This window comes from Dermacentor albipictus, unplaced genomic scaffold (assembly GCF_038994185.2).
Source record: "Dermacentor albipictus isolate Rhodes 1998 colony unplaced genomic scaffold, USDA_Dalb.pri_finalv2 scaffold_116, whole genome shotgun sequence".
NCBI lineage: Eukaryota > Metazoa > Arthropoda > Arachnida > Ixodida > Ixodidae > Dermacentor > Dermacentor albipictus.
In genome coordinates, this window is record NW_027225670.1 from 2501 (window position 1) to 14843 (window position 12343).

General features: G+C 50.0%; 1 protein-coding gene across 6 annotated transcripts in view; it reads right to left on the bottom strand.

The window, feature by feature from the left end:
- LOC139053411 (uncharacterized) overlaps positions 1-12343 on the bottom strand; it is a 62302-nt gene that overhangs the window by 938 nt on the left and 49021 nt on the right. For 4 of the 6 annotated variants that reach the window (XR_011510459.1, XR_011510461.1, XR_011510458.1 and 1 more), the window contains 2 exons: positions 7203-7274; positions 1-3712 (listed from right to left, as the gene is read on the bottom strand). The exon at positions 1-3712 is cut by the window's left edge and continues 938 nt beyond it. Coding sequence is in view for 1 of the 6 variants with exons in the window: in XM_070530430.1 (XP_070386531.1) it covers positions 1153-1185; positions 3601-3712; positions 7203-7274 (217 nt within the window). In the remaining 5 variants the exon portion in view is untranslated. The remainder of the gene's footprint in view (positions 3713-7202; positions 7275-12343) is intronic. The other 2 variants (XM_070530430.1, XR_011510462.1) reach the window with 2 other exon arrangements.

Here is a 12343-nt window from a genome sequence, read left to right on the forward strand (position 1 = left end):
ATGGGCATGTGGGATATCACTGGCACCCGTATTTGGTCGCCATAATCAATTTCAGATTCCTAAACTATGATGTCATGACCCTGTGGATTCGTTTCTATCCACTTTATTGCATTACGTCATCACTAGCACCAGAATTAGGCAGCCGTTTTAGATTATGATGTCAAATATCACGTTACCAATCATCAATTGTGTTGCTATTGATTTACAGTGGGCCGCCATCTTTGATTTATCGGCGACATCATCAATTGGTGCCCGCCTTGGTTAGGTTACCAATCAATGAGCAATTCGGTTGCTACAGCGACTTACCATGGGACTGCCATCTGGAATTTCTCAAACTAAAAAGTTCCTGCTCAAGCGTGTGGGCAGCAGGAACAGAAACGTAAGAGCTGAATCTCTTCATGAATAAAGGCGGGGCCTGCAACAGATCCACCATGCGATCCTCGATGTCTGGTATCGGAGAACTCGGGAAAGCAATTTCATCTCCGAAGGCTAGACATGGCAAGGAGAGTGCCTTGCATGACAGTGGAGCCCACCTGCTGACATCTGGGTTCATGGCACTGCAATATTTCTACCTCGGCCATTAATGAGCCCACCTGAAAATTTTTAGAGCCAAAAGAAGACACTTCCAGTGCATAAAATGTGCCCTTTCAGTGCGTTCAAAACGCTTCCTAGAAGACATGCAACAACTTCCAGTATGCCCTTCAAGTGCATTTTAGCCTAATATATGGGTGCACGGGCGAGCGTTGCTCGATGCCAGGCACGACAGAGTGCATAGCAGGACCTAGTTATGGTGGCTACACTAGTGTGTCAAACCGCCAATGCATCGAACTATACCCGTTGGTCTCGCCAATGTGGCACATTATTGCAATAAGGATTTGCCCTTAAGGCAAAATTCTTGGTGTATGTGTATTATATGTGTTGTGAGCCGTGTTAATAAATTGAAGCAGTGTTTGCAGAATCTGTTGTCATGTATCCCGCAGCCATAACTGTGTCAGTGTAGCAGAGGCCCGCTTGCAGTAGAAGACGCGAGCATTCTGATTTTAAACCAGTACATGTCCATATTAGGTGGTATCTGCTTCCATCACACGAACAGAGCGGTATGGACACGTAGCGACCAGCTACACCTTGAGATAAGCCAGTGTAAGGGCCACCTCAGCTCCAAGCCTCCTCAGCACTTCCTCTGCCCTAGTAAGGTGAAGGGGGAGGGAGCAGACATACGGTGGAATAAGAGCGCGTGTTCTCCCGGAGAATTTTTTTACGGGCTCGGAGCGAGTTAAGGGAACAGGGTAGGCAAAATTTCCGGAAAAAATCTATTTTTTGTTTTTGTGTAATTTAAAATCTATTCTTTCATTAACATGGCCCAGTGTTTCATTTGCGCGCACGCGAAATATTTACCTCAATATCGAGACTTTTCGAAACCTAGGCAGCATCCAGCCACGCCCCCTCTGACATGCTCAGGATCTGTGCCTCTCCGAAACTGAAAAAAGTTTTTTTGAGCGCCTATTTTTTGTTGCGTTTAGCAGGAATGGCTGTCACTCATCTGGCGTAGGTACAGGGAGGTCTACACGCGTCAATATCTTCAACGATTTCTACGTTTTCTTTTTTGTACAGTGTGTACTCACGGCACCTGTATTGTGCATTGGTTGCTTTCATGTTTTACGTGCTAGCAGCTACCCATCCAAGCGGGCGGAGTAAGCCGCTTTGCGCAGAACGCAGAGTAAATTCCTTACGTCGCCTGACATTGCATAGCCTGAGGCATAAGCGTCCTCGCTCTGTTGAAGCCAAACATGGCAAAGCGTTTGCGCGGGCGAATCGCACTGGGCGCACCGCCACGGATGCAACACTGTCAATGACGCGTGCGCCTCTCATCTCGCTAACTCATTCGTGACAGGTGCGAGCTTGCGATCCGAGCCGCAGGAACCGCGTTTATATTGCGCTAGCGCCATAGAACTGTTTCATGGTGGGCAAAAGAAGCACCAGAAGGGACTTGTCTTTTGGCACCGTCTTTTCGTCCACCATGAAGCAGTCGTATGACGCTACCGCAAGCGTGACTCAGATGCAACTACTGGCCATGTCATGAACACAGCCATGAGTAGCTGTATTCTATATTTTACCCAGCGCGGCGCTATTTCATTCACGGTGCGCGCACCACGAAAGCCACCCGTGAAGATTGCGGCTACACTCACCTACTTCTGGCCGTCAGTCGATCACGTGTACCACACACAATATGGGATATGTGGCGTAACCGTGACGTAACTATGAAATCAAACACGCATTTGCCGTAACGTGTAACACAAGACGTGTACATAACGCTATAACGTAGGTTGCCTTGTTCATCGCATCTAGAAACGCATCTACTACAGAAAATATAGGATCAATACACCAAATGGCGCAAGAGAGCTTTAAATGTCAGTTTCTGTTGGATCCTGCTGCTACTCATGTAGGAATTCCCGCGAATTGCCGCGAGCAGCTTTTATGGCAGCCCATGCCAAAGATTTGGAGTTGCATAATGCTGGCCTACCTTGGCAAGATTATAAAGCCACTTTAGAAATAGCAGTTGAAAAATACTGGCAGAAATGAATGGAAACATATTATAAAACCTGTTTTACGAGAACGGCAGAGTTCTCGCGACGAGCTGCAGAGCAGAAGGGGTTCGGCGTGGTCCGCCACTTGGACGGCGCGGGGGACAAGGGGATTCTTTGTGCTTTTAGCACAGTCTCCTCTAGCGTCCCCCGGGTACCCGAAAGGGCAGGTGCCCGGACTTTTTATTTCAAGGTCAAATTTTTATTTCCTGATCGCTTGGTTTTCGCGCTAGCACCATACAGCTGTTTTATGGTGGACGGAAAACATAGCGCGAAAAGACAAGCACCAGAACGAGGCTTGTCTTTTCGCGATGTTTTGTTTTTCGAAACACATGAAACACTTGTATAGCGCTAGCGCAAACGTATGAATCACACTGGCCATGTTTATGAACAGATCTGCGGTATTTAATTTTACCTAGCGCGATGGTGCACGCACCACGAAAGCCGCCCGTGAAGAACACGGCTGCACTCACCTGCTTCTACTGGCGCCAGCAATCGCACTGAAAGCGATTCCAGGACAGAACTCCTGCACTGGTTGACATTAAATGTTTTGTACAGCTACGTTCGGGTGTTAGTTAAATACCCGCATGTATGCTGGAAGTGGCCAGTGTTCACCAAACTAATTTACTTATTGGCGGAGTACCTTCTACTGACTGGGTTGTTTGGAACTTTCTTTATGAAGTGTCTGGGCAACATATTGTAATGCAGGAAACATTTATTTTGGCTCAACAAGACGAGAATGGCAGACAAAGGGTGCTCCTTTATCCCTGAATTACTGATGCAGTTGCAGAGGAAAGCCGTCGCCTGCTTCAGTATGACATTACGCTTAAATTATTGAACATAAGCATGCTGGCCCATTTCCTACAGATACTGTTGCAGCGACTTGCGCAATTTGTCCCACGCTAGCGACATTCAAGTACCAAGCACTAAGTAATGTTCATGGCTAACTTTACGGTATTCGCTTCGCTAGAGCTAAAGGAAACGCACCGCGAGACGTGACGCAGAAAGCCGCACATACCTGGCTGAGCTGGCGAGGGCGACATCTCGTAGTGCTGACACGGAATAGGGCTCCAGTTCCCACGACCCCATAACACGTCACTTGCCTGCACATTTTCTTTTCAGAATCGAACCTGCAATACACGGGATCCTCATGTGCGGCGTGTCCAGAGGGAAGCGAAATGCGAGCCTGGCTGCAACGTTTGGTTAGTCTTCATAAATAAGTTCGGTACGAATGTTCTCCCTTTTGTGCAACAGACCGCTGGCTGGCCGGTCAACCGGCGAAAACAGCACGAGTTCGACGCGGAAAGCGCTCATTCACAACAAGCCCAAGGTCGATTCAAATAGGTCGCGAAGCTTCGGGCGAAAAGCCGTTCAGTACAGATTGTCACCGACATCAGCATGGGGGGTTATGGGAGCAGCGATCAAAGCGCGACTATGTTTGGAGAAACAAACATTGGGAAAGAAAAACGCGTTATTTAATTCAAACGAGACACAGTTAGATTCATTCAACGAAAATAAAATTTCTAGTCAATTTTGTATATTCGTGATGAGTTAAATAAATACGTTTAATTTTATTACTATTAATAAATGCATTTCTTTTCAGCGCCCATCGCTACAGGGGGCGTTGACGCCACTATCACTCGCAGTACAATGCACGTCTTGAAATGGGCAGAAAGGCGCACTCATATCACCTGTTGAAATACGCCCCCCTCACAATTTGTGCTTTCTTGCTTGTCGAAGTTTGTCTGAATTTGGTGACGTGGGTAGCTTCATTGCTTCTTAATCTGTTCAGTCAAAAGTAGTGAGTTACGACCGCCAGATAATTGTGTAGTTGTTTTCGTGCGACTGCGCTGGCCGACGGACTTGGCATCCGACAATAGGATCAGCACTCTACACCTAAAGCTTTCGTCGGCCTCCAAAGAAAGTATGTTCTGCGCAGGGATGCGATTTCGACAACCGCATGGCTGGCCTTTTCCTGCATCGCTTTCCACGCTGAAAGCTCGAAACGCCCATCAAGTCGAATGGCGGGGCATTTGAATATGTAGCTCCAAAGGAAGAACAACAAAACAAATTTTGCACCTTCGAAAACAAAATGACGTCACTTCAGCTTTTAACGGACATGGCGTCACGTTATTTTTTCTTCCGCCGGAAGTGTTCCCACCACATACAGATGGCGCTAAGCCCCATGAGCCGGCGATGGACCGCCATGTTTTGAACGTATGGGCTCCTATGGAACCTTCGCTACCAGGTATATTTACCTTGACAAGCCTTTCTTACTGTCAAAGTGGGCTCAAGCGATCTCCGTGATTCCATGAGTGGCGGTACTAATTTTCACTAGCGCAACGTGTCGACACGCTGACAAGCTACAGACTTGTCTGCGCCGGTCAACCGGCGTTGTCGCCGCAAGCCGTGCTGACGCTGCAACACGATGCGCCATTTCGCCAAAGCTGTTCTTTGTCAAGTACGACACCCGCCTCTCTGCTTTATTGAATAAGACATTCCCTTTTACCTTAAATGCTGCCATTTCATTCTCTCTTCTCAGCATAAACTTAATTGATTCATTTTAGGCTACATAAACGACATCATTCATAAACTCGATTAACATCAAAATGAGGGTTAGCTACATCTACATCACTGTTACTTTTGGCTTGAGATTCTGTAGTCATCAGCAGTAAGACTGATGGAAACGTGTTAATTCATGATGGGCAAGCCATTCATTAAAATGAGATTGAGCGGCGGGCTTATTACGGAGCCCTGGATCGGCTGACAAAAATGGAAGAGTCAATGGTTATCTGATGCAAATTGGTAACAATTCTTGAGAAAAGCTCGCAACTAAGAACTTCGCCATCCAGATCCTGACATTGAGTTTTTCTGCGACATTAGAATACGTAGTTGATAACGTCAGTGGGACAATTGCTTAATAAACTTTTGGCAAAAGTTGTACTTAACCCACGCGCATATAAATTTAAGCAGATATTTTCCATAGATGCGCGCCCATCGTTGCCAAGTCTAATTTTGGTTGCATTTGTAGTTGTGTCACGGTTGAATGCGGAATATCGCATCGCTGGTAAAATCAATCACATATAGTCTGAAGTGCTCCATTACATATTTTAAGGACATTATTCAGTTTAGCCTGCAAATGACTGATGACGTCAGCCTGATTTTTTACCAAAATGTGAAGTTCGTGTATCCTGCAGCTCGAGACGCTCAGCAACATAGCGCAAACATTCGCATGTTTAAGAATTGCCTTCTTTCTATACAAAAATTTAACTTCGCCATTGACATTTACCTTTTCACACTAATTTGCCAAAGGTTTCCCTACATCTTTCATAAACTTGACCTTATGGGAGTCTGTACTTCGGTCAAGGCAGCGGGCTAAATTATGCACGTTTCGTAAAACAAAGAGTGCTTTGGAGCTCTTGCGGGATCGTGAAAAACAGTGTTTGTGACACCTGACGGGGTTTATGAGTTCAAAGCTCTCCCCTTCGTTCTCTGTTCCGCACCTGTCACCTTTCAGCCGATGATGGATACCGTGCTTGCTGAACTCAAATGGCAAACTAGCCTCGTATACTTGGACGACGTCGTGTTCTCGAGCACGTTTGACAAACATCTCGCACGACTTGAGAGTGTCCTCGCTGCGATCCGTACTACCAGCCTCACCATCAAGCCTGGAAAATGCTACTTTGGGTTCCAAAAGCTCAAATTTCTTGGCCATGTCGTTGGTCCTCAAGGCGTCCGACCAGACCCCGACAGGTTAGCTGCCGTCGCCGAGTTTTCGCCACCCACAGAAAAGAAGGCCACCCAACGCTTTCTTGGTTTGTGCGCATATTATAGGTGCTTCGTCGAGGGATTCTCAAGAATGGCTGAGCCTCTGACACGGCTTACACGCGAGAATGTGCCTTTCATTTGGGCAGACGAGCAGCAGCAGTCGTTAAACGAATTGCGCAAGCGTTTGCAAGAGGCCCCAATACTTGCTTATTTCGACGTAGACGCTGACACTGAAATTCATACTGACGCCAGCAATGCGGGTCTCGGCACAGTTCTTGTGCAGTGGCAAGCCGGTGCGGAATGCACGATTGCTTATGCAAGCCGCAGCCTCACCAAGGCCGAGAAAAACTACTCAACCACTGAAAAAAAAAGAAAGCTTAGCGGTTGTGTGGGCCATTAGTAAATTCCGACCGTACTTGTACTGTAGACCCTTTAAGGCAGTCAGTGACCACCATGCGCTGTGCTGGCTTGCCAACCTCAAGGATCCTTCAGGCAGACTAGCCCGTTGGAGCCTGCGCTTACAAGAGTATAACATTATGGTTGTTTACTGATCTGGAAGCACAGTGACGCTGACTGTTTGTCACGCACACCACTCCCTACAATGTCATCTGACCCTGACCATGACTCGCCAATTGTCGGCGTTAGAGACACCATAAAAACGGCGTCGACATTATAGACGCCATAAAAATGACTAAACACCAGTGCGCTGACCCTGAGCTGCTGCCGCTGATAGAGCACCTTCAAGGAGTTGAAGGTGTTCTACCCCACACGCTCGTGCGTGGCTTATCATCGTACTACTTGCATAACAATGTCCGTTACAGGAAAAACTGCAGAAGCAGTCCCAATACGTACCTCCTTGTCATGCTGTCGGTGCTGCGCCAATACATTTTGCAAGCCTGCCATGATGAGCCATGCGCGGGACACCTGGGATTCGCCAAGACATTGGCAAGGATACGACAAAAGTATTACTGGCCCCGGCTTTATTCTTCTGTGCAATGGTATGCGAAGACGTGCCACGATTATCAACGCCACAAGAAACCACCAGTTAAACCGGCTGGCTTTCTCCACCCTGTGGACCCTCCTCAAGCACCGTTCCAACAAATAGGAATGGATGTACTTGGGCCATTCCCAGTAACTTCTTCGCGCAACAGATGGATAGTCGTCGCTACCAAGTATTTAACCCGGTACGCCGAAACCGAAGCTATTCCGCAAGCAAATTCGTATGAAGTGGTCAAGTTCTTTGTACGCCACATCATCCTACAACATGGTGCACCACCTGTTCTCGTCACTGACCGCAGTACAGCATTTACAGCTGAACCTATGCGGGACATTCTCCAGCTGATGCATAGCTCTCACCGTAAGAGCACTGCGTATCACCCTCAAACCAATGGATTAACGGAACGTCTGAACAGAACGCTGGCTGATATGCTCTCCATGTATGTCGACGTAGAGCACAAAACGTGGGACGAGATTTTAGCCTATGTGACTTTTGCGTATAACACTGCTGTACAGGAGACTACACAGTTTACGCGTTCGAACTTTTATACGGACGTCACGTCAACACTTGACGCCATGCTACCTCTGGCTGATAATAACCCGACCAGCGAACATGTGGAAGAGTTCGTACAAAGAGCCGAAGAGGCACGCCAGCTTGCTCGACATCGTATCCGGAGTCAACAGCATACCAACACCCTTCGATACAACCAGGGTCAACGCGACGTCCATTACAATACCGGCACCTGCGTGTGGGTCTGGACGGCCATTCGTCGCCGTGGACTCTCGGACAAGTTGATCCGCTAGTATTTTGGTCCCTACAAGGTTACACGCTGCCTCAGTGACATGACCCACCCCTTATGTAACGCTCCATTTATTGGAGCCTTTAAGGTAATAAAATGAAATGAAATGAAATGAAATGAAATGACCTACGAAGTTGTCCCTGCAGTTCTGACCCCGGTGCGCTCCGTCGTAGCAAAACTGTAAACAGCGAAACTAACTCTTTACTGGGTGAACCTGTGCCCAGAAAAACAGGCTACACTCAAAGGACAATAATAGCGGTGAACACAGTTGGCGATCGTAAAAAATCTGCTCTGCCGGTCAAGCGCGTCAGCTTTTATACACAAGTCATCAAAGGTTCTGAATAATTTCTGGTGCTCGCGTGTCTTCCTGAATGGTCTACACAATTTTCGTCGTATATGCAATCAGGTTACACAAACTACGGCGACACAGACAGCAGACACAACCATCAGTAACATTCGAGAAACTTCTGATACATGCAGGCACCTCCAGCACTTAGACAGTGAAAAGCGGTCACCCCAAAAAAATAAACGAGTAAATGTGTCAATATTGACACGTGTACTTATGTTTATCGGGCAACCACGTTTCGCCGCTTAACAACTGTAATCGCAGAGCGAGGGACGCGCCTGCATGTATCCGACGTTTCTGGAAAGTTATCGACGCTTCTATCCGCGTGTCTGTTGTCGCCGAACCTTGTGCTATCAGATTTCATCGCGTGACACGAATGGTGTAGAACTTTGTGGAAGACACGCGGGTCCCATCAGTTAATCTGGAACATTCGACGACTGATCTATAAAAGCCGACGCGCTTGACTCGCTGATCAGATTTTCGACGATCGCCGACTGTGTTCGCCGCTATCGTTGTGCTTTAAGTGTATCCTGTTTTGTGGGCACAGGTTCGCCCAATAAAAGCTAGTTTTGTTTTTCACAGTACTGCTACTGTGTTCTTTCTTCACCGTCACTACCACGTGACATCTGGTGGAGGTGCTAGTGCGTTCATGTACCGAACGCCCCCGCAAAGCCGCGATCCAAGCCCGAAGCCCGAGGACAAAACCGACACCGCCCAAGACCAGCGTGCTAGCCGCAGGCTGCAAGGACTGCCCCCAGAGCACGGACTTCTACCTGAGGCGACAAAGAAGATCGTGGTCAAGACAACCTCAATGGCTGCCCCAGCGTCCCCCGTTATCTTACAACAACCCCGGGACCCACCGACCTTCCATGGAGCAGCGACTGAAGACCCGGAATCCTGGCTGGAGACCTACGAGCGAATCGCGACATTCAACAACTGGGACTCCGACGACAAGCTGCGGCATGTCTACTTCGCCTTAGAAGACGCCGCCAGAACGTGGTTTGAGAACCGGGAGTCGACCTTAACGACATGGGACCTCTTCCGTAGCGGCTTCCTGCGCACCTTTACGAGCGTCGTGCGCAAGGAAAGGGCCGAAGCCATGCTGGACGCCCGAGTGCAGCTACCGAACGAGAACGTTGCTATCTTCACGGAAGAAATGAAACGTCTCTTCCGCCACGCCGACCCGGATATGCCCGAAGAGAAGAAAGTCCGCCTTCTCATGCGTGGTGTGAAGGAGGAACTTTTTGCCGGAATGGTACGAAGCCCACCGAAGACCGTCGACGAGTTTCTTCGCGAGGCCACCAGCATCGAGAAGACACTCGAGATGCGAAACCGGCAATTCGACCGCCACACGACCTCGACAAACTACGCCAGAGTTCAGTCACTGGCCGCCGACGACCTACGCGAGACTATCCGAGCTGTCGTGCGGGAGGAGCTACAAAAGCTGTTCCCATCATCACAGCCTCAAGTGACTTCGATTGCCGACGCCGTGCGTGAGGAGCTCCAACAACAACTTGGAGTAGCCCCTGAATCGCCGCAGCGTGAGCCGCAAGCGATGACCTACGCCGCCGTCGCACGCCGTCAAGGACCCCCTCCGCGACCGCGCCAGGGCCCTGTCACGCCGCAGTTTCGTCGTCCGCCGCCGCCAGCACGACCACCCGTCGCCCAGCGCACCTACGCGAGGAAGACGGACATTTGGCGTGCTCCTGACCACCGCCCGCTCTGCTACCACTGCGGAGAAGCGGGTCACGTCTACCGACGATGTCCGTACCGGGAGATGGGACTGCGAGGTTTCGCCGTCAACGCGCCGCGTCCACAGCTTGGCGAGCGCCCACGTGACATCGCCGATTACCTCGCCGCTACTCAGTGGAGCCCTCGACGGCCATCCCGTTCACCGTCACCAGGCCGCTACCTGTCACCGCAGCGCCGACCGTACACTGGTCCAGCTCGGGGCCGCTCTGCGAGCCCATATCCGGAAAACTAAAAGCAGCAACCGATGGAGGTGCGGTTGCTGTTCGTCGAACTGACGAAGATCCTCCGCCGCCGACGAAGTCGATGAAGAAACCATCCCGACGACCTAATGACGACACGCCGCCGTCCCGACGAAGTCAGCAAGCCAAGACTACACCGACGAAAGACGACTTGACGACGCGACGTTCCAGTTCCAGTTCAACACGACGCAGCCGTGATCCGACGCCAAGACCTAACTGCAACGCCAGACAAAGAACCACCGACCTCGACGTGCTTCTCGACGGCCACGCAGTTACCGCCTTAGTGGACACCGGTGCTGATTACTCCGTCATGAGTGGACACATCGCCGCCCAGTTGAAGAAGGTTAAGACTGCATGGGAAGGCCCTCAAATTCGCACCGCTGGAGGACATCTGATTACGCCGACTGGAATCTGCACGGCAAGGATAACCATTCATGACCGGACTTACCCTGCCACTTTCGTTATCCTCCAACAGTGTTCTCGAGACGTCATTCTCGGTATGGACTTCCTGAACCAACACGGCGCAGTCATCGACCTGAAGTCGAAGTCAATAACGCTGTCGGAAGATAAAGCGATACCGCCGGAGAGCCCTCATAGTCACCACGCCTTGAGTGTGCTCGAAGACCAAGTGAGCATCCCGCCCCGCTCCAGCATTATTATTTCGGTCGGCACCGAAATACCCGCTGACGTAGAAGGTGTCATCGAAGGCGACCAACGCCTCCTGCTAGACCGTGAAATTTGCGTCGCAAGAGGGATCGCTCGACTGCATGGAGGGAAAACTGAAGTGTTGCTGACAAACTTCAGCCCGGAGTTCAAGCACATCAACAAGGGCACGACGATCGCGTACATCGAGGAAATTGTGGAAACCAGTAATGCGTTTGTCCTCTCGGATTCCGCCACATCTACCCCGACGACCACGGTTCCCGAACCAGACTACGACATTAATCCAAGTCTCCCAGCGATTAAGCAACAGCAGCTCAGAAGTCTGCTCCGACGATACAAAGACTGCTTTTCGACGACATCGAGGATTCGACAAACACCAGTCGCCAAGCATCGCATAATCACCGAGGAGTACGCTCGACCACTCCGCCAAAGCCCTTACCGAGTTTCGCCGCGAGAACGCGAAGCTATAAGAGAACAAGTCGACGAAATGCTGCGCGACGACATCATCCAGCCGTCGAAAAGCCCGTGGGCGTCCGCTGTTGTCCTGGTGAAGAAAAAGGACGGAACCCTACGTTTCTGCGTCGATTATCGTCGATTGAACAAGATCACGAAGAAGGACGTATACCCCCTTCCACGGATAGACGACGCATTGGATCGGCTTTGCAACGCTAAGTACTTCTCCTCGATGGACCTCAAGTCTGGCTATTGGCAAATAGAAGTCGACGAAAGAGATCGCGAAAAGACCGCCTTCATCACCCCAGACGGCCTCTACGAGTTCAAGGTTATGCCATTTGGACTGTGCTCGGCGCCTGCAACGTTCCAGCGCGTGATGGACACGGTTTTAGTGGGATTGAAATGGCAGACCTGTCTCGTTTACTTGGATGACGTCGTTGTATTCGCCGGAAATTTCGACGATCACCTTAGGCGGCTTGCCACAGTACTAGAGGCCATCAAGTCATCAGGGCTCACTCTGAAGCCAGAAAAATGCCGCTTCGCTTACGACGAGCTTCTGTTCCTAGGCCACGTCATCAGTAAATCCGGAGTACGCCCCGACCCGCAGAAAACAGCTGCCATCGCAAAGTTCCCGCAGCCCACCGACAAGAAGGCAGTGCGTAGATTCCTTGGCATGTGTGCCTACTACAGGCGCTTTGTTAAGGACTTTTCACGCATCGCCGAGCCGTTGACACGTCTAACTAA